Raw genomic sequence first — 23,074 nt, 5'->3', positions numbered from 1 at the left:
TACTGTACATACATTCCCTTTCCTTCAGCTCCCAACATTCATAAGACTATTATGCAGCCCCAAACATTATTTCTTTAAAAAGCTGAAACTATATTACAACTACCATATTGTCTACCATTTCTATATTATTTAAGATTGTTCAGGTTGTTATAGCCGGGGATGGTAGTGAGGATAAGCTCCCACTGCCTATTTAAATGCTCCCACTGGTGTGTGCCTCAAATAGCCTCTGACAACCAAGTCCAGCTCCTGGCTTTCATGTGTGGCTCAGCTACTAAGCTTGGTGGAACCGTTTCTACTGACAGGAGAAGGGGCAAAGGAGGGTTACTGCCCCATAAAACCAGTTGCTTTGGGCAGATGGGGCTCGTCAGCTGTGACAGACAGCTCATCTAGGAGAAGGAAAACTCTGGTCTCAAACCTCTACTGCCTGGAGGCTGTACCCACTCACGGGGAAGGCTTTGGGAGTAAACCCCAAGGGAAAATTCCAGAGCTGGAGACCCTTAGGCAGTCCTACATTGAGTTCAATGCTGACTGGCAACTCCTGTGATGCTGCTGGTACCAAACTGTATGGGTCTCTGCCGTTCCTTTGGGTTCATCAGATGCGTGGAGAGGGGGAGCTTGCTCTCCACATCGTACTGCCCTGGCTTGCGTATCTAGACAGCTAGGATGCAATGAGCATGGTTGACCCTAACCGAGGAAGGCCTCACTCACTCACATTTTATAATATGGACTCCACTGTAATGCAACAGTATTACAGCTGGGGGCGATCCGGAATTCGGAGTTCACTTCTGGTGCCATTCTGTCTTACAGTATATCGTCCCCAAGGAATGCGTGAGTTTTCCCTGGGTAGGTTAATTGGTCATTGCTAATTGTCCCGTGATTAGGTTAGGGTTAATTGGGGTTATGGGTGTTGCTGGGGCCCCATGGCTCGAAGGGCCAGAAGGGCCTACTCCAAGCTGTATCACTAAATAAAATAATTTTTCCACATGTCCTTCTACCTCTACTGATTTACAAAGTTATAAATCCTAACAAAAAAGTTACCATCCTAATGTTCTGCTTCCACCCTCCATTTAGGGGGTACTTGTATTAGAATTAGCCTCGGCTAGTTTGTCTTATTCCAAACGGGCCAAAAGGCTCTTGCGGAGATCTTGCTGCTACCTAGATCTTTAGAAATCTTGGCTGATGTTCCGGAAGGCAGCTTTGCACTAATGTAGACCATGATTCAGAATGGGTGCAATTAGCAGGAAAATTACTCTGGGAGCAGTCATTGCATAAGTAAGAATGTCTGAAAAGCATATGTAATTTTTTGTCGTCCTGTGGATGTACAGCAAATAGATCACCACTCTGCTACTCTGGCAGGTATGAGTGTTGAACCGTCCCTGAATGAATGCCTCAACTCAATCATATGTAGAAGTCTGCTTTTGTGTGCAAGGAAAATGGAAAATATGAAAGCCAAATTTAATTCAGAGCTGCATGGATTGTGATCAAATAAAAAACATTTTGTATGTGTGAATTATGTATGTTGGCCTCTCGTCCACATTGAAGAAAGGGTCTGTTTTCAATAGGTTTGATGGCAAATCTGCCAAGTGAATATGAAGGAAATCTACATTCCCAAATCAACATATAGTTACCCATCAAAAGAGGTCTTGATTATTTTTTCCTTCACACGGCAAAAATGGAAAATAAATTTAAAAGCAGAGACGATTATTATAACTCACCCATTTGTAACTCGGACTGATGCCCGTCACTAGAATCAGACACAGGGCTTTGAAGCTACTTAAGCACGTAGCCACTTTAGTTTATACTCTGCCACGCCATCAAAAAATGTCATGCCATCAGTTTTTTTTCAAAAACAGTTCTGATTTTATGCCATAAGTTAACATTTGAATTGGTGTGGGAATATTTACTATGTTATACTTTAAACGTGTCAGGAAGTATATGGCAGGGAAAGAGAAGGCTAGGATTGGCTGGTTCAGGCCAGCTGGTTTGATGAGTGAACAAGGGCTGAGGACAAGGACTGAGGATGAGAACTGGGATTAAATAGGCTGCAGGTGATGAGAGTGGGACGAGCAGCAGATCAATCCTATTAGCTGGGTGGAGACTGGAATGTGCCCACATGTGCACGCTGGGAGGTGTCAGTGGGAGCAGGCCTGACAAAATGTTCCTCATTGGCCGCCAAAGGCTTTGGGATATCCCAAAGGAGTGGTAAAAAGTGCAATGTTTATGTTAATCCTTCCTTTCTCGGTGACTTTGAAACTGAAGGTGACAATTTTGTGACACTGTATCATCTAAACTTGGAAAGTACAAGATTTGATGCTCATGTCTATATGTGGATAGCTCCATGGCAGATTTGGCAAAACAGGTTCAAGAACCAAATGGCCTACACCTGCTCCTAACTCCTACCTTTCTATGTACTGGCAAGAGTGGTGAGTTTGAGCAACCACCTTCTACAGGAGGCTGTGCTCTATGACTATGACCAGAAAAGTCCTCTCAGCTTCCTTGTCCCTTCTGGCAATTTTGTCAATTTTATCAGTGATTCAATAGCCCTTTGACACTCCACTTCTCATGTACAAAGAATAGCCAGCAGTTAGAATGAATCTTAACTGGTTGTCTGGAAAATAGTTAAGGCTTCCATTCAAAGGTTTGAGAAAAATATTCATATTAAAAGATTGAATAACAAGTTCTAAGCCCTTCTTCATATGGACATGATCTGTAAACTATTGATATTATTGGAAATTGTCAGCTGTTTTTAACCTGTGCAGTCTTGTTACTGTCACCCATTAAATATCATATGAGGGGTGATTGATAAGTTCTTGGCCCAAGGTAGGAGGAATCAATTTTAGAAAACCTAACAAATTTATTTTTCAACATAGTCCCCTCCTACATTTACACACTTAGTCCAGTGGTTGTGGAGCATACAGATCCCTTCTTTGTAGCAGTTGGCATCTTGGACATCCAGAAAGTGGTCCACAGCAAGGGTGATTGATCAGTTCATGGCCTAAGGTAGGAGATGAGTTATACAGCTCATCTGTATGACTGTATAAATTTGGGAACCACTGCCCTAATGTATGAGGGGTGATTGATAAGTCTGTGGCCTAAGGTAGGAGGAGTGAATTTTAGAAAACCTAGCACATTTATTTTTCAACATAATCCCCTCCTACATTTACACACTTAGTCCAGCGGTCATGTGGATCCCTTCTTTGTAGAAGTCGGTGTCTTGGACATCCAGAGCAGGGGTGATTGATAAGTTTGTGGCCTAAGGTAGAAGGAGATGAGTTATTAACTTCAAGCTTTCTGCATAATCACTCAAAGAGTTGAACTGCATGTGCATGTAACGAGAGGTGTATAAGTCATCTCCTTCTACCTTAGGCCACGAACTTATCAATCACCCCTCATATATCACCAGAAGCACATAAATCACTTCTGGAGATGAGGGAAAAATACTCTAGGCGTGATGATTAATTTAAAGGTGCAATCATGCTGTATTTAAGAGTAATTGAGTAGCAGGACAGTGCCTATTATGCTGCAATGACTGCAAGTTGCTCAAGTAAATTTAAATTCTATAGGGATGGGGTGAAAAATCACAGAAATCCACACCAAAAGTAAACTAGAATTAGCTACCATTGTTTGACAGGAAAATGTTGATATCACCCATCAATCTGCAAGGATTAGTTCCAAATGTAATTACGATGTACTGCCCTATTTCAGTCAATACACTTTAATCCATGAACTAAATGTTTTTCAATGTTTATTTCAATAAAATTATCTATGCGGCTGAGTGAAAATTCAGCAGTCTCCACTTTATCCCTTGAAATTAATCTTTAACAAGTTGGAATATGGGTGATGAGATAGGTTCGGGGAAAAAAATGTGGGATTAGGAATCATCCTGGGATATGCTTTTTCAATATCCTTAGGACTGAGTAATAAATACTGACTCTCCATAGTGAGAAACCAGAAACTCGCTGATAGTGTCAATAACCAATGTTTGAAATGTAAAATATGCAGAGCAAGTGTGGAGCCAATAATGATGTCTGCTTTGAAGTAGCAATGTAATAAAAAGCAGGCTGAACAGTTCGTAGACTTTTCACAGGCTCATGTTACGTTAAATCCACTAAACTAGAATTTGACCGAGTGTCAGATGAAGAAAAATATGACACAACAAAGTGAATGTACAGACATTTTTATTTCACATGGAATTTTTCGTACCCTCACAATGTCCCAGATCAGAAGTGGAGGCAAGCAGCAGAGACACGTCTTGCAGCCTGTCCCACAGGCGGTGGTGAGGTGCTATCAGTTTGTGGCTAAACACTTGCAGAATACCAGGAGGTATTGAATGATGAGGAGGATTCCTTACCACCGAGCAGTGATGAGGTAATGAATCCCCCTCCCTGTTTAAAGAAGTGGGCACCTCCTGGTACTCTGCAAACATTAGATATTTAGCCAAAACTGACTGCAAGGAGTATCACTATATAGCATAACAGTCAGTAAAGGAACAGTGCTACCATTAAAGTCAGAAAGTGTTAATCTGTTGCCAACCAGTGGGAAAATGCAAGTGAGTTCGGCTTCAGGTTCTGCACACTTAAGCCGCATTCTGAGTGATTCATTCTTAATAAGAAATGTTCAGGGATGGTTCATTGAGTGTTCTAGGTTTGGGGTGGAGTGGGGAGGGTGCAAGGAGAAAAGATTTCCGTTCCCAAACAGCAGCTTGACTAAGCATTAGGGTTGGGGGAAGGAAACTTCCCCAATTTCTTAGTGACTCCGTGCAGAAAGGTGCAAATAAGGACATCAGACCGTGGCAGGATTAGATTTATCAGTGGTGCGCCTGTAGAATTGATCTCTTCCTTTGCACCTTTCTCCCCCCCCCCCATTTACAACGGGCAAGAGATCAAATATTATGATCACTACATAGTCTGTGGGCATCCTTAACCAAAATAATGGCAATTACAAAGGCAGCTCTTTCACAATGCTCAACATAAATATACCCCTGGGAATTAAGAACAGAAACAAGGAATTGGCAAATAATTTACACCAATAATTTGTACTATTCTTTACAATACCTTACAAATATCCCAAGAAAGAAAGATGGGCTGGTTTCAAATAGCACTGAGGAACCATAAAGTTCATATCATGAGGGACAAAATGTCAGAAAAACTAATGGGACTAAAGGCAGACAGGTAACCAGGATCCAATTGCCTTTGCACAAGCGTTTGAAAGGAAATAGCAGCAGAGAGAGTAAAACCTTTGGTTGATGGTTTTTAAAACTCACTCATTTTCAGACACAAGAGATTCTGCAGATGCTGGAACTCATGAGCCACACACACAAAATGCTGGAGGAACTCAGCAAATCAGTCATCTTTTATGGAGGGGAATAAAGAGAACATTTCAGGCTGAGACCCTTCATCAGATCTGAAAAGGAAATGGGCGGAAGGCAGAATAAGAAGATGGGTGGAAATGGAGGAGTACAAGCTGCCAGGTGATAGGGAAGGCCTGGAGGTGTGTTGATGGGGGAAGGGGGATAAGGCTAGAGGCTGGGAGGTGAGAAGTATAAGAGCTAAAGGCCTCATTTCCAAGAGGGTTACAGTGGACGTGACTCACTTGTTCAAGTGAGGGAGATGATGCACCATCAATAACTCACTCTGAGACGCAAGAAGCGAGATATCGGCTTTTATTGACTGGAAGAATGAACAACACTACATCCTGGAGAATGAGGCCGGGCATCAGGCCTCAATCGCCTTTATACAGGGGTCTGTGGGAGGAGCCACAGGAGCAGTCAGCAGGGGTCTGTGGGAGGAGCCACAGGAGCATTCCAGACAGGTATATGTAGTTCACCACAGGAGATAAAAAGGAAGAGATGTTCGATGAGCATCTATTGTTGCTAAGATGCCAGAGTCTATAAGTCTAGGAAGAAGTAAGCAGTCATTTAGAGCTTAGCCATTTGTGAGATGGGCTTCAATGGGGGGGGGGGGGGGGGGGGGCATAACTACAAAATAAGGGACAGTCATTTAAAACTTGTGGTGAATCTCTTTATATCTCTACCCCAGAGAGTTGTGAAGTTGAGATTATTGGGGATATTTAAAGAGGCAGAAGATAAATTTTTGAAATGTCAGGGAATTGAGGCCTGTATTGAATTGGCAGTGAAATGGAGTTGCAGCCTGGATGCAACTATGAATTGTTGGGCAAAGCTTGAGGGGCCGGATGGCCTAGTCCTGCTCCTGTTTTCTTGCGTACTGTACAATGGCATGTCCCCACTACCGTAAGCACAAATAACCACTCTGCTCCTGCAGATATGATTCCACACTTTACAGAGTCTGTTGATGTGAAAAGTATGAAACACAGGCACTTCCATATTACTGTTTGACTCTAACTAAATACGCCAACTGCAGGAGATAGCACCAACATTTTTGCTATTATGCTGTATACAATTCTCTAATCTTTGTTCCTGGTAGTTTTTCAATGTCTAAATAAACACAAAACTCTACTGATTTTTTACTACATTGCAAAGAAATGGCTATTTTACTGTCTCTTTACCCACTCCTTCCTCCTGCATCATTACTCATGACATGAGGAAAAAAAAACAGAATCCAGGATATGCACCTCATCCCATGAACAGACCCCTGTATATTTGTATCATGCCTTCAGTGTGGTATAATGTTGAGATCATATTTTAAGGATTTCAGACATTTAATGTCTGAGTAACCAAACTAGGAATGAAAGTCACACGCATATCACACAAGTAAATACAACTTGGTCACATCTTCCACTTTATTCACAATATCTTGAAAATAAGTTGAGTAAAACACCCGTCAATCTTCCAGAGTTTTCAGGTTCCTCAATCAGCTCGTTAATGGGCCTAAACTGCTTTAACATAAAACATTGCATAGTTCAAGAGCATTTTGAAAACTGGACAATTAAGATGCTCAGACAAGACCTAAACTGGAAATTAGACCATAAGGATTGCCATTTGTGCTCTTTTGAAAATATTTAAGCAATTTTGTGCAATGTCCAAATAACTTAAAGTTAACCATTCAGTAAAGTTGTAGCTTAACTAATTGTCATGTACCTGGTTAAAAATTAAACTGGACATTGTCAAAAGTAACTCCTGATAGTTTCATATCATTGGTCAGTGTCAAAAGAAGGTTAAAACTGAATCTTAAAAAGGTCCATAATTAGACCTACTTTCCCTGATCATTAATTTACATCAATTGGCAGCTGAAATCTAAATAGGAAACACTTTGTGCAATTCAATGCAGTTTAAATCGATCCCTTTTAAAACCTTTGAAGTAATGTTAATTTACTAAGTTCAATGCCATAAGCTTTGATAAATGGTATTTGGACACAGTCATTTGATCAGTACAAGGAATAATTCTGTCGATCATTCCAGCACTGTGTGGAGCTATTAACAGATTTTAACAGTGCAGGGGTAAAGTTCAATTTAACATGGTGTCACGTTATTCAATGAGTGATGGGCAAGTGTGGAGGAAAAGGGTTAATAAGCTACATGACTAGGAACAGCACATAGCTGAGGTCGTCATTGTTATGTGCTGTGTCATATGACATAAGCGATCATGGTCTTTCAATGACCATGATTGTTCTTGGCAAATTTCTCTACAGAAGTGATTTGCTATTGCCTTCTTCTAGGCAGTGTCTTTACAAGACAGGTGACCCCAGCCATGATTAATACTCTTCAGAGATTGTGTGTCTGGTATCAGTGGTTGCATAACCAGGACTTGTGATCTGCACCAGCTACTCATACGACCATCCACCACCTGCTCCCATGGCTTCATGTGACCCTGATCAGGGGGCAAGTAGGTGCTACACCTTGTCCAATGGTGATCTGCAGGCTAGTGGAGGGAAGGAGCACCTTACACCTTTTTTTTGGTAGAGATGCATCTCCACCCCGCCACCCATAGAAAATAGAATGCAAAATGTTGTGCTGCAGTTACAGAGAAAGTGCAGTACTCATAGGCAAATCACCTGCAAGGACAGCGATGAGGAAAACTGGCAGATCAAAAGTTCAGGAGTTCATCTTTTAGTGTATTAATACAGACCTTGGTTAGGTGCTATCGGACACTGAATAATTGATTGAAAAGGCATGGTGACTCTCCTTTGAGCAGAAGTCTCTAAAACAACAAGAAATTAGGGACAGGAGAAAGCCATTTGACCCCTCAAAGCCCTCAGATTCAGATTTCCCCTAGTCCATTGTCCTGTCCTTTCCTCATATCTTTCAATTCCCTTATTGCTTAAAAATCTATCTCAACCTTAGAGCCTGAATGATCTGATTCTTCATCTGATATGTTAAACCAAGGCTTGCAAGTGAACATGAAATATCATTCAGTATTATAGAACATGGAAATTTACAGCACATTACAGGCCCTTCAGCCCACAATGTTGTGCCAACCATGTAACCTACTCTAGAGACTGCCTAGAATTACCCTAGCACATAGCCCTCTATTTTTCTAAGCCCCATGTACCCGTCTAAGAGGCTCTTAAAAGACCCTATTGTATCTGCTTCCACCACCACCACCACCACCACTGGCAATGCATTCCACACACCCACTCCTTAGAGTCTTACCAATATCCAGAAAAAAAAACAGGTAAACTAGTTCTCATCTGGTTGTATAACCTTGCTGTAGGCAAATTGGGCTCTGCCCTTCCTACCTAAACCTTGATTCACAGCAAAACTATTTAATTTGTCAAACTGCATTGGTTTATACAGTGAATATGAAAAATGTAAATATTAGCAGATTGTTCCTGCTTTTTTTTCCTGCAATTCTGATCAACATTGAGGTGCTTTGTTACTTTTATTAATATATTCCATAAGAGACATCTTGGCTAAGCCCTATTCAAATAAAAGTCTTCAGTTCACCAAGACTAAAAACATTAAAGTTACTAAAGATGCCACAAAATGCAATTTTAAAATTTATGTTCTTAAAATGCTCAAGAATTAACCTGGATAAAATGTCAACTGGGAGATACAATGGAACTGCTTGCACCTTGTATCTTGTTGCACCATTGATATTAGTCCAATCACCTCAATTAATTAGTTTCAGTGTAGTGCCTATTGGAATTTAAACAAACTTACCTGATCTCAGCTCAAAGAATCCAGCCATGCATATGAAGTTTGGTACAAAATATTCTGGTCTGGCTCAATGTGTCCTGCACTTTACTGGACCAGCTCATAATTTTAGCCCAGTCAGTTTCAACAGTATCACCTAGGTCCATGGCCAGGCAGTGAGAAAGGAGTGTTCCTCAGGATCAGAGAGCACTTTCCCAGTGGTCAGCTTCAAGGCGGCCTTGATGCAGAGTCATGCATTAATAACCACCACACGTCTCTCCTGGCAGACGACATCAAATTTGACTGAGAGCTAGTGTCTGTGTAGGATATTCTACAAATAAGACTTTAAAACATAGGAGCAAAATTAGGCCACTCAGCCCATCAAGTCTGCTCCACCATTCCATCATAGCTGATTAACCCTTTCAACCACATTCTCTTGCCTTCTTCCGTATCCTTTGATATCCTTACTAATCAAGAACGCATCAACCTCTGCTTTAAATATACCAAAGACTTGACCTCCACAGCCATCTATGGCAATGAATTCCACAGGTTCACCACCCCCGGCTAAAGAAATACCTCCTCATCTTTGTTCTAAAGGGACGTCCTTTTATTCTGAGGGTGTGCCCTCTGAATACACTCCTACTATTGGAAACATCGTCTCCAAATCCACTCTATCTGTCTAAGCCTTTCAATATTTGATAGGTTTCAATGAAATTCTCCCTCAGTCTTCTAAACTTCACTGAGTAAGGGCCTAGAGCCATCAAATGCTCCTCATAGGTTAACTGTTTAATTGCCATGATCATTCTTGTGAACCTCCTTTGGACTCTCTCCAATGCCAGCACATCTTTTCTTAGAAAAGGGGCCCAAAACTGCTCACAATACTTCAAGTACAGTCTGACTGATGCCTTATAAAGCCTCAGTATTACATCCTTCCTTTTATATTCTAGTCCTCTCAAAATGAGTGCTATAATTGCATTTGCCTTCCTTACCACCAACTCAACCTGCAAGTTAATCTTTGGGAGTCTTCATGCAGGATTCCCCAAGTCCCTTTGCACCTCTGATTTCTGAATTTCTTTCCCTGTTCAGGAAATAGTCTACACCTTTATTCCTTCTACCAAAGTACATGAACATACACTTCCCTATACTATATACTATCTGGCACTTCTTTGCCCATCCTCCTAATCTGTTTAAATCCTTCTGCAGGCTCCCTGCTTCCTCAACACTATCTGCCCCTCCACCTATCTTCATATCATGCATAAGCTTGGCCACATAATGTATAATGCAAAAAGTGATCCCAACGCCGAGCACTGCAGAACACCACTAGATACCAGCAGGCAACCAGAAAAGGCCCCTTTGTTCCAACTCTCTCTCTTGACAGTCAGCTATTCTGCTATCCATACTAGTATCTATCCCATAATGCCATGCATGGGCTCTTACCTTATTTAGCAGCCTTGTCAAAGGCCTTCTGAACATCCAAGTAAAGGAAGTCCTGCCTGTTATTTCCTCAAAGAATTTCAACAGAATTGTCAGGCAAGATTTCCCCTTAAGGAAACCATGCTTGGTGCCTCCAAGTATTCTGAAACACCATCCTTAATAATGGACTCCAACATCTGAAGTTGGTCTAACTGGCCTATAGGCTCCTGACCATTGCTTCCCTCCCTTCTTCAAGAGAGGCATGACATTTGCCTCCAGGTTGTTTTGGGATAGAAAAATATACCAGGTCTGCAAGCCTGGGTTTTAATTTTTATTCTCAAGCAGACTTTGAAACCTTGTAGTTATTCTTTGGGTGAGGCGACTTCTGGCTGTTTTCTAGTGGTTATTGTTAAAGTACCAGGAGGATTACAGGGAGTCTTTGTAACTGCATTAAATTATTAAACAAATACAGTGTGTATTTATGCTGATAGGTGATTATATTCATTGTTTTATAAATATCAGCACAAAAAAATGCTCATTTATCTCACTGCCGGTTTCACCACAGAATGGTTACTAATACAACAACTAATTCAAAAGTGGATGGTGTGAAATGCTTTTGAGATGAACAACAACCTAATAAATGACAATACAAATGAAGAATAATTGTATTGCTTTGGACCATGGCGGTATGGAAGCCAACTGTTCAGTATAACCAAAAAGGCTCTCCGGGTAATTGGGGTGTGCAGGCCTCCAAACCCAATGACAAGGTTGTGGTCATCCTCCCTTCAGGAGAACTGGATGTATTGTAGGAATTCATTTTCATACTGTGAGTATAATCTCAAATCGGTAACGTTGATTGATCTTGGGGTTCTGAGGCAATGCCAGCGGTCAAGGGTCCTTTATCAGCCACAACATTTGAGAGAGGAGCAAAGCTGAAAGGAGTACAGGGACAAATGAAGACTGCTTGAGCTCTGAACAATATACACGATAATGCATTCCTGGTACAGGCAGCGTATATAACATACAATAGAGTGCATGCTTATTGTTTAGCTTCCTTCTTTTGAATTCACACAAATTTCCAGTTTAAATTATACTATAGATTACTTTTGGGCTGGGAATTTCCTGAACTTAAACTTCCCCAGCAGGCTCCCTACACCCGTCTTATTAGTCACGCTCACGTTGATAGGGAATACTAGTAAACAAAAGTTTTAAACTTCCTGCCATTGCAAGGAGAAAGAGAGTTAAAGCCTTTAAATTCAAAGGAGAATCATGACAAACTCACTAACTTGATGAGATCACAGCATTGCTCATTGTCTATCTGGCTACCACCAAGGGCAGCCGTCGCTTAACCTTCATCTTCCACTGGGACTTGCTGAGAGTAAGCACATAGACCTGTTCTCATCTTTGCGGTCATATCCCTTGTCATCTGCCACTTTGTTTGCCCCCTGTCGACAGGGGAAAATGTGTGGGCGCATAGCCCCACAATGTGCTAATCCCTCACTGATGGATGAGCTTTGTTATCTGTTGTTCAAGGACATTCAGATACAAAATGGGAATGATCACAGGGTGGATGCACACCCAGGGCCTAAGCCACCTAATTGGTCATTAGGAAACAGAGACAGAGAGAGAACACATAAGACTGCTGTTAAAGGTGCAGTAGGGTACCTGTCTAGAGAACTTAACCTGGCAAACTATAAAGGCCATGAAATCAGAAGAAAGAAAGAAAGAGGCTAAAACAGAAGTATTTGTTGACTGTCATTTAAATAAAGGGGAAAATACTGTACTCAAATTCAGATCATTAAAAAGAGTTTAAATATGCCAATATGTCTGGTTTCTTTCTGCCTCACTTGATAAATGGTGGAACACTTCATTCAGGCCAAAGCAATTTCACGTTAGCAGCCCATATTAAACTTAAGTATTAGTCAAGCATCAGAGAAGTGGTAAAAGGGATGCTACTATTTTATTGGTATACCTGCACAAAAGAAGGGAAACCAGGGTTTGTAGAATCCATCTCTAGACCCTCATTCAAAATATACACGTGTGGACAGAAAAAGGTTGTATCCATCCCCCTTAGTAATCAAAAAGATACCCTTCATATGCTGAAAAGTAACCATTGGTGAGATAAGAGTCTGCAGGACTCAAAGTGACTGATGTCAATTGAGGCAAAGTAATGTCCTCCAGCTCCCCGCAGAATGAACGATTTCTTAGAAGAGTCTTTCTGAAAATAGAAAGCCTAGCCAAGTTCAAATGCCAAGCACAAAGTCCTTATCACAAGAGTTTGGGCTCATACTTTCCTCTTGAATCTAGCTTAGTTTTTCTTGAAAATTCTCCAGAGTTAGCAACATCGAGCCTAGCCACCATCAGCAATAGCATAATGATTCGGTAAGCAGGACAAGGTAGACAATCCATCCATTTGATGAAAGAATTCTAGCTGCATCAAATGATGTTGAACTGCCAAACTCTACCGTATAATACCCAAGGTCACATTCAGGCCAAATCATATGTTCCTCACTTAGATATGAATCTGAAATTTGTGATGTTGCATTTGCATTGAGGGAACACCTTACCCAGTTTAGGTCGGCATTTCCTTTCCAAGTGTTTACTATGTCTTTTCTTTCTCTCTCCCATACAATTTGCTTCCTTTCATTGTCTGGTGGACAGACTGCTGATGAAATGCACGGCCATGGCAGACTCTGTGACCTCATCTGTAGCTTTTCTTCATGCAGAAAAGCAGATCGTACAGGCAAACAAACTGACCTTGAAAAGGGCAGCTGGTTTGAGCCTGATTAAGCCATTTCCCCCCACACTCACATTCTTGCACAATACAATGGGAAAACAGGGAATGGCAGTCAGGTGCAGGAATTCTGATAGCTTTGTTCTCTTCACACACAGCTGACTGGAGCTCCTCCAGATGCCTTTGAAAACAAACCAATCTTAAGACACAGGCCTACAGCTTTTTTTTAAAATTCTACTTGATTGAGCTCTTGTTTGATAACATAGGAAATATCATATATCACGCTCATATTATTGATGTGAAAAATGAATACATTTCTGACCTTAACCCTCAGACTACACATGTTCCACTCCTTTTGAAAATGATACAAAGAGTCATAAAGCACGGAGACAGGCCTTTCTGCCCACTACGACCATCATGTACCCATTTATGTTCATTTATAGAAGATAGAACAGTACAACACAGGAAAAGCTCATTCAGCCCATGATGAATGCTGAACTAATCAAGCTGATGATGCCCAATTGAATTAATCCTTTCTGCCTGCACATGGTCCATATCCCTCCATTCTCTGCCTATCCAAGTGCCCCTTATACGACTCACGCATCCCACTTTATTTTCCTCACATTCTCATCACCATCTCCCTACCCACCTGAAGATTTTACCACTATGTATATTAATTTACAGCTGCCAATTCACCTAGCAACCCGCACATGTTTGCGATGTAGGAGAAAACCAAGGAGAAACCAGTATTTTAACAGAAGGAGTACGCAGACTCTGCCCCTTATTCTCTGGATGACGCAAGTACTACATGCAATTTGTGACTTGTCCCCAAAATATCCCGTTAATATTTAGTTTAAAATACTTGACTAATTCACAAGAAAGCAGCATCACTCTTCAAGGACCCTCACCACCCAGCCCATGCTCTCTTCTCTCCGCTGCCATCAGAAAGAAGGTACAGGAGCCTCAGGACTCACACCACCAGGTTCAGGAATAGTTATTACCCCTCAACCATCAGGCTCTTGAACCAGAGGGGATAACTTCACTCACCTCAAAAATGAACTGTTCCCACGACTCACTTTCCAGTATTCTTCATCTCATGTTCTTGATATTTATTGCTTTTTCTCATCATTTGTATTTGCACAGTCTGTTTTTTACACATTGGTTGCTTGTCCATCCTGTTAATTGCGGTCTTTCATTATTCTATTGTTTCTTGAATTTACTGTGTATGCCCACAAGAAAATGAATCTCAGGGTGGCATATGTGCACTTTGATAAACAAGTCGTCTTTGAACTTTAAATTGGACTGCCTGATGAATGGGTTCTGAGGAGAACTTGGAAGGAGAAGCTGAATGCAAGGTACTCAATAAGTCGCATGTCTGGAAGATGTTTTAGACCCAGGTATGTTTGTTTTGATATAAACTTAAATTAGCTATTCGCTCCTTTAAACATGAAGCACTGGGACTATATTTAGGGTTGAGTGGTGCAGTATCAAAATACTGTACAGTGTACACATAACTGAAACCCACAAGTCTGAATGCCACGACAGTGACTGGAACCTTTCAATAAATTTGACATAGGTTTAAGGTAAGAGGAGAAATACTTAAAAGAGAGTTGATGGGCAAATTTATCAGAGAGAATGATGGGTATATGGAATAAGCCATTACAGGTGGTGGTAGAGACAGGTACAATTACAGTGTTTAAAAACATTTGGATAGGAAAGGAATGGAAGGATATGGGCCAAATGTGGAAAAGTTGGATTATCATAGGTAGCTTCAGGTTGGATTAAGATAAATAGGTATCTCATTCAGCATAAACAGGTTGGCCCAAATGGCCAACTTGTCTGTACGACGGCATGAAAATCAACTCAGATATTAGTCTCAGCAATGATGGCTATGAAGCACCTAGAAGCTCACACATCCTTCCAGGAGGAAACTGGCTGTCCTTCAGTGGTCAACCAAGATGTGACTTCACAGCCACCCATGTGGTGAACTCTTAATTATCCTGGGAAGCAATTAACAAACAATCAATACTTTGTCAGTGATACCCATGTTCCATGAATGAATAAGTGAGTAATAGAATCTGAAGTACTGTTTAGGACATATGTCAGATTAATAACCACGATCATACTGTCCATAAACCACACATTCGCACTATGTTAGCTATTTTACCTTGTAAAATGACTTTGCTTCATGTAATGGGAGCAGGTTCTTTGTGCTGCTTTGAAGGGTATTTAATTTCACATTTCCCGTCTATGTTAGGCTCCTGCATTATCCTTTTCTTTTGTGATGCTTTATGGATATTGTGACTTCTCCAAGCACTGCTCTGGCAGCCTTCCCAGACTAGGATAAGAACTACATTGGCAGGTTCATGGTTCCTCAGGAAGGAGTCAGGTTCAAACTACGCTCAACATCAAAGCTGCGACTAATGGTCTCAGAATTGTGTAAGGGTCGAGGCAGCGGCTTTGGAGCATCATTGGAAAAGGAGGAGGATGGGATCATTTGCTGCTGAAGTCACAACTCCAGAGACTCGGTTTAGTTTTTGCGTGGTCTCCCTGTGATCATGTGCGTTCCCCATTGGTGTTCTGGTTTCTTACAACATGCCAGATACATGCAGCTTGGTGGCTAAATGACCACTGGAATTTGTTCCCAGTGTGTAGCTGAGTGGTAGGTTCTGAGGGGAGTTGATGTGGGGCAGAAAGAGAATGGAATTAGCCTAGAATTGGTACAAATGGATGCCTGAAGGTTGGTATGGACTACGTGGGCCAAGAGACCTGCTTTTTAGCGGGATGGCTTGAATAACCTCTGAATTCTATGACTCTAAAATTCCCTAGCATGTTGTGTAATGCACTGAGGATCAGGATGTTGGCAATGGTGCTGCTGTTATAAACCTGAAAATGCTCACTCACTGTTAGATTGACTGTTCCACAAAGCATCAGAAAGCTGCCATTGTGGGTTCATTCCATTGCAAGACAGTTTTTTTTAAAATAAGAGATGCAGTAAAATAAGCTCCTCAATTCAAATTGCTTCATAATTATGTTGTTGTTACCAAAATCCATCTTTATTTTATTTCTGTTTAATGTAAGTTATTGGGTCCCTCTTAAAATCAAAAAAAATTAATTACTTTTCTAAATCTCAGAACAATATTTAGCAACAGACTTAAGGGAACTCTATTATAGAACAAAGTGAAATGAGATTAAGATGATACGATCATCTATGGGTCTGTGACAAACACTGGTCTTTTGAGGGTTAATTAAGGAGGTGGTCACTTCTTCTAATGTCACTTTATATACAGTAATGTTTTTTTTAATATTTTTCTTTAGTGAAATGCCGCCTCATTGCCCCAGGGTCGTGAGAAAAACAGTGGGCAAGTTTCCCAACAGTAACAGAACTCACATCAGTACAAAAAGCAAACATACCAGTGTCAAGCAGTAAGTTTCCATAATATGTCACAAGTATGTGGTGGAGGCACGCAGTAGTTTGACTGTCCCCAACCTCAGTTATCCCAGATACACTTCTTCAGGAAAATTTCTGCATATATATACACACACACAATAACATATACTTTGGATTCCGGTTAATTGGGACACATCGGGACAAATACATTTTGGCCCAACTAAGTGACTGTCGATTAGCCAAACTTTCATGGAAATAGTTAAAAAGCATTTATGAAAAAAAGTTTAACTGAGTAACAAATAATGCATATAAATGGATGCAGAACAAATTAGGACAAAATCAACACTACTTCAGTACTATAAAACTGTGCTTTAATTCCTAATAGTTGTTATTGGAGGAATTCATGAAGTGTACTTTGATTGACTGTAAATAAACAAAAGCAATGCAGCCAGCTAGTGCAGATAATGGACTGCCTTCATACAATGCTTTCAACTATTTTATCCTACAAATCTTAATCTTCATTGTAACATTCAAGATGATTGTCACTACCTTGAAATTCTTCATAGTTCCTAACTTGGTTAAGTAGTGAAATCATTTCACTTTCACAACCTGGCCAATTTTAGCGTCTCCAAGCCTGAACGCTTGAAACCATGGTGAGCAAAACAGTTCTGAATTGTCTTACTGTCAGTAACAAAAAAAAAATCACTGTTTTTTTTTAAAAAGCAAACACACGCAACTGGTGCTATTTAAAAATTGTTCACTCTAAGGCAGACACTCAATATTTCAGGAATAGTTTCTTCTCCTCTGCCATCTGATTTCTGAATGGACATTGAACCCATGAACACAAACTCACTGTTTTTTTTTATTTCTGTTTTTGCACTACTTACTTAAATATATATATACACACACACACACACACACACATACATACATACACACACACACACTTACTGAAATTCATGTTTTTTCTTATCTATTATGTATTGCATTGTACTGGCACTGCAAAGACAACAATTTTCACAACATAAGCTGGTGATATTAAACCTGATTCTGATTCACATTTCAGATCAAGCTTCTCTGACAGCAGGAGGTATTGTGCACCCTCATGGATGAGGTGTTGAGGGTGTGCCCAGAGTTATGAATTCCAACTAAAAGCAGCTCTTTTCCAACAGTGTGCATTTAGAAATACACCAGGGTTATTAGTGCACGCTTTGCATGAAATGCATCCCACTCAGGTTCAAGCAGGAAAGGAGCCAGAATGTCTGGTCTAAATCAAGATGGGTGATAATTTTAATCTATCTCTCAGCTTCAGAAATACTTCAGCAAAGGTAATTTCCTGATTGTGGAAACAAAGGAGCACAATGATAGTTTGAAATGCTGTGCGGAAGTGCACTGGACAATGAGATCAGTGGTTTAGCACTGAGCTGTTACAAAGCTAGGAAGGGGAAAGGGATGTAGGAATGTTTCTTGTTCCTGACACTGTCTCAAGGGTTTGAACAGTTGGTTTCTCCTCTGATCCTAATGGTAGATCTACAGATCAGGGCTGTCCAAAATAGTCCGGTGTATGAAGATCACTAGTTGTGGGTAAAGGGTTGAGGATAATGAAAGAAAGTGAAATAAAATGGGAAATAATCAAATCAATGGCTTGCCATAAATTGTAACGTATTCACATAGACATCCTATGTGTCATGACATAAATACTACATGGTACAAATTCTAAAACAAAAACCCAATTGCTGAACATACCCATCAGATCAGGCAGTATCCATGGAGATAGAAACTGTTTCAATTCAATGAATTTTATTGTAAGTTTAAAATTTCAGACACAAATCTTTATTTTAAATGCAGGAAATCTGGGGCGAGGAAGACTGGGAAGGTATATGGTAGGATGGAAAGCTGGATTGCTTATTGATAAAGGAAAATATGGCAGAAAGGTGTGTAATAGCACAACAAATATTTAATCAAAAGTATGTAAATAGAAATACCAGAATAATTATCAGAAACTCTTGAACTCAGTGTTAAGTCTAAGAGATTTTATGTAAATGCTGTTATTCCAAATCATGCACAATTTAAAACAGGAAAAAAAAAATTCAGCAAGAATAAAGAAAAACAGCTGTTTTTTCTTCAAGATGATGCAACCTGAAAAAGTTCCAAACTTCATAAAATACTTCAACCTTGGTGAATAAAAATAGTATACTATTTCCATCTTATTCACTTGATTTCCTAATAAAGTAATCTGCAAGTGTTTTCCTCTGAAATGGGTAATATTAATCATTTTAAAGGATTCCATTTAGTCAATATCACTTCTGTTTAATGACACTGGAGAATAGCCATTTTATAAAATAATTTTGGAGGTCAATAAACTAACTTGTGAATTTATAATGTTTTCTGGAATAGCTGTTTCAATGTTTAAAATAAACTTTAACAAATACACATTCTGATTTTAGTATCCCAGCAATAGTATAATTTTCTCACGGTGGGAGTTTCCTGGAGCCAAGGACAATCAGCTGGCCACCATTCCAGTTCTTGCGATGCCTCATTATATAAAACATAGAACATAGATCAATAGAGCATAGATGGACAGGTGCTTTGGCCCACAATGTTATTCCAAACTCATTAAATAGGTAATCAAATGCCGAACTAAACTAATTCCTACTGCCTACAAAATGCCTACATCTTTCCCTTTTCAGCACACTTATTTCAGAGACTATGGGATGCCTCTATCATATTTGCCTCCACCATTACCCCAGGCAGTGCATTCCAGACATCCACTACGTTCTTTGTGGAAATAAAACTTGCCCCGCACATCTCATTTGAACTTGCCCCCTCTCATTTTAAATGCATGCCCTCTGGTATTAGCCATTTCAACCCTGGGGAAAAGACACTGGCTTTCTATCGATCTATGCCTCTCATTATCTAATAAACCTATATTGGATCTCCCTTCAGCCTCTGTCAGTCCAGAGAAAACAATTCAATTTTGTCCAACTTCTACTTATACTGTAGCTCATTCTAGTAAATCTCTTTTGCACCTTTCCAAAACCTCAACAATTTTCCTATAATGGAGTGCACTCCAGATGTGGCCCAACTAGAGTTATAAAGCTGCAACATTACTTCCCGGTTCTTGAACACAATTCCTCGACTAACAAAGGCAAGCATGCCATGTTCCTTCTTTACCGTCCTATCAACTTGTTTAGCCACTTTGAAGGAGCTATAGACCACAAGATAACACTGTTAAGGGTATTGTCATTAACAGTAGACTATCCCTCTACATTTGATCTCCCAAAGTGCAACACCTCACATTTGGCAGGGTTAAACTCCATCTGCCATTTCTCTGCCCATATCTGCAACTGATCTATAATCAAGCTATATCCTTTGCCAGTCCTCTAATTCACTCACAACATTACCAATCTTTGTGTTGTATTCAAACTTAGTAACCTAGCACTCTACCTTTTCAGCCAGGTCATATATATATATATATATATACATCTGAGAGATTAGAGTGAGAGATATATTACCTTGTGCTTGCCTGAGTTTGTTTTTCCCACCACAGCCTTCAGCCAAATGATTCCTGCAGTTTACACTCAAATACTTTAAATTAAACCCTGGGGATTGGGTAACCAGTCTTAATATTTTCCACCTTCAGTTTTGAGATTTGAAACATAATAAAACATTTTACTATAATACCATGATAAATGCAAGCTGTAACTGTACACAAAACACTGGACACACTCAACATGTCAGGTAACATCTGTGGAAAGAGAAAGAGAGCCTATACTTCAGGCTGAAAATTCTTTGTTAGATTTGACCTGAAAATGCAAATTCTCTCTCCACATATGCTGCCTGACCTGCTGAGTGGTTACAACTTTCTTGATATATTATATATACACCTGGCATCTACTGCTTTTTTAAATTTTCATTTACTTTTGCTGGAAAGGGTTACTTAAACAAATTGTTACTAAAATTTATTACTGAATAGGTACCTTCAGTACCGATATTTCGTTCTTAATCTTTGAGATCTCTTGCACAGTACATGTCCCAACAGCAACTTTTCTGCCCCTACTCTCAGTGCGACCTCTCCCTGGGAACTCCTCCCAAGGCATCACCTTAAACAGCTTGACTAAAATACTTCCCTATTATCACCTTGTTGTACGTTAATTGGTTACCGTGATTCCTGTCTTACAAACGTGACTATACTTAGAAACTATTTCACAAATCCCATTAGATCACTCTGGTCATGAAAATTCCAAGTCTCCTTCCCAAAAATGTAATCACAGTTACATGAAATTTAAGGCAAATTAAACTAACAATTTGCTCCCAGAGAAACGTACGCAATCGAATAGAATATATTGGGACCCAGCCTAATTGTTATAGGAGGTTAAACTGTCAGCTCTCGTCCAAGATTCGAGAGCTTTTGATCTTAAGCCAGTTCTGTTTTTAAGCTGATCATTTACAACAAAGAACGATTGCCAGGCAGTGGCAATATTAAGGTGGCAAATTTATATCGCTTAAATGGTGAAACCAAGATATGGTACTCTATCTTAAAACAAACTCTAAGCCCCTGGTTGTATTTGTGTTGAACAGCTATTTTGTTTGAAAAAAATTTATGCTTCATAGTTTAATCCGTTTGCAGTAGTTGTGAGATGAATGGGACGTCCCCAGTGGGAGATTACAGAGAACTGCAGAAGAGTTCGTGGCTCACTGAAGACAGCAGTATGTGTACAGAACCTTACCTTCAAAAACTCCGTTTTGCGAGGGCCACCAGGGAAATAAAGCGCTTCGGAAGCGGGTTTTTTTTTAAACGTTCAAAATTTTCTTTGCAAAAAAGGCATTTGAAAAGGGAGTTGTTTGCAAATATTCGTCCTTGATTACTCATAGACCGAGTCGCCAAGAGCTCCTCCACTCCAAAATCCACCTGTAGCATTCCTTCACTGAAAGGTAGCCTGAAGCCAATTCACACCGACGACCCGACAGGTAGAGTGAATTTTACTTTAAAGGCTAATAGCCAGGGAAATCCCTCGTTTACTTTGTTTTTTAAAAAATGCAGACAGCTCTTTAGGGACGACTTGAAATGTAGGATTAAACATAATGATGCGATGTATATTTCCTGAGCAGCAATTACAAACTATTGCTGAAAGTAAAAATCGTATAGATAAAGAAAAATCTAAAATTTGGCATAAATAAACTTGTTTCTATGAATAAAGTAAGTTCCCTCCTTCTAGTAATTAAATTAAAGAAGAATGTTCTTACCGTCATTTATAGTTACCGTCACTAGGAACAAGAGTGTCAATTTCATTACATCCATGGCGATTCCTCGGATTTAATATCTTAATGTCTCAGAGGAACAAACAGGCAGCTCCGTATTAGTTTCCTGCAAGGTAATCGCTTGGAGAAGAAGCTTGCAAATAACACGGCTTGTATTAATTCGGGACCTCGGGTAACTTGCACTGATGCAATTAAACCACGCTGAGAGCGAGGATGCCGAACATCAGCTCTGCCTCTGATGCCCCGGAGCAATGGTTGCAGCCTCCGATCCCCGGCAGATGATTGTCAATCAAACCCCTACCTGCCAGACTACGCGCCGCCCTAAAGCCACTTGTTAATCAACGCAGGCAGCGAGTGATTGGCTGTGCGGCGGACCCTTGATCTTTCACTCTCCGTGCACCTGCAACACGTCATCTACAAACTGAGAAGAACCGGACTGCTTGCTTCCCGGGGGTTAACTTTGCAAAGATTTGTATTTGCGTGCTGTTGCATCCTGCCCGTGAGATAAATTTTCCGGTACAGCTGGTCATTTCCCATACAGCAAGGTCAGGTTTTAAGATAGAAACTTGAACTACAGTACGTCGCTTCCATCTTCAAGTCACCCCAATTTCAGTCGTCAAACCCAGTGACTCTAATCGAGAGACTAAGTCATCGAAGCATTGGAGAGGATGGCCTTACCCCCAAAAAAACTAACGTAGAGCTGACACAAGAGAGTGTAGGTGTGGGAAGGGGAGCAACAATCTGTTGGAAGAACTCAGCGGGTTGAGCAGCATCTACGGGACGGTGCAGGGTTTTGACAGATTATGTGGATAATTCCTAACCCCCCCACAGATGTTGTCAAGCCTGCTGAGCTTTTCCAGCAGATTGTTGCTTGCAATAGAAAGTTCTGTTCCGTTGACAATGAATGAGCGAAGGAAGGGCCTCTGAAACACGGACCTCTTCCCATTTCTCAGGAGCCATCTGGCAAGAAGGCAGACAAGGTGGATGAAGTTAGACATCATCTTCAGTGCACCAGCACAACCTTTGATCAATCAGGCAGGAGGTACAGAAGCCTGAGGGCACACCACCTCCAGGTTCAAAAACAGCTACTTCGCTTCAGCTATTTGGTTCTTTAACTAAACTGCGCAGCCCCAATCACTATCACCCAATATAGCAACACAATGACCATTTTTGTCACTTTGCATTACAATGGGCTTGCTTTCTTTTTGTTCTAAGTCTATTC

At 40.4% G+C, this 23,074-nt stretch overlaps 1 protein-coding gene across 1 annotated transcript in view; it reads right to left on the bottom strand.

The window, feature by feature from the left end:
- LOC140716815 (endothelial cell-selective adhesion molecule-like) overlaps positions 1–22,299 on the bottom strand; it is a 122,410-nt gene extending 100,111 nt beyond the window's left edge. Inside the window, exon 1 of the mRNA XM_073029738.1 lies at positions 21,838–22,299. Within this exon, the coding sequence (XP_072885839.1) occupies positions 21,838–21,892 (55 nt within the window). The 5' untranslated portion in view covers positions 21,893–22,299. The remainder of the gene's footprint in view (positions 1–21,837) is intronic.
- Positions 22,300–23,074: the final 775 nt, after the last annotated feature.

Source organism: Hemitrygon akajei, chromosome 26 (genome assembly GCF_048418815.1).
Source record: "Hemitrygon akajei chromosome 26, sHemAka1.3, whole genome shotgun sequence".
NCBI classification, from domain to species: domain Eukaryota; kingdom Metazoa; phylum Chordata; class Chondrichthyes; order Myliobatiformes; family Dasyatidae; genus Hemitrygon; species Hemitrygon akajei.
The sequence above is the reverse complement of the archived record's forward strand: the minus strand, read 5'-3'. Positions and strand labels throughout refer to the sequence as shown.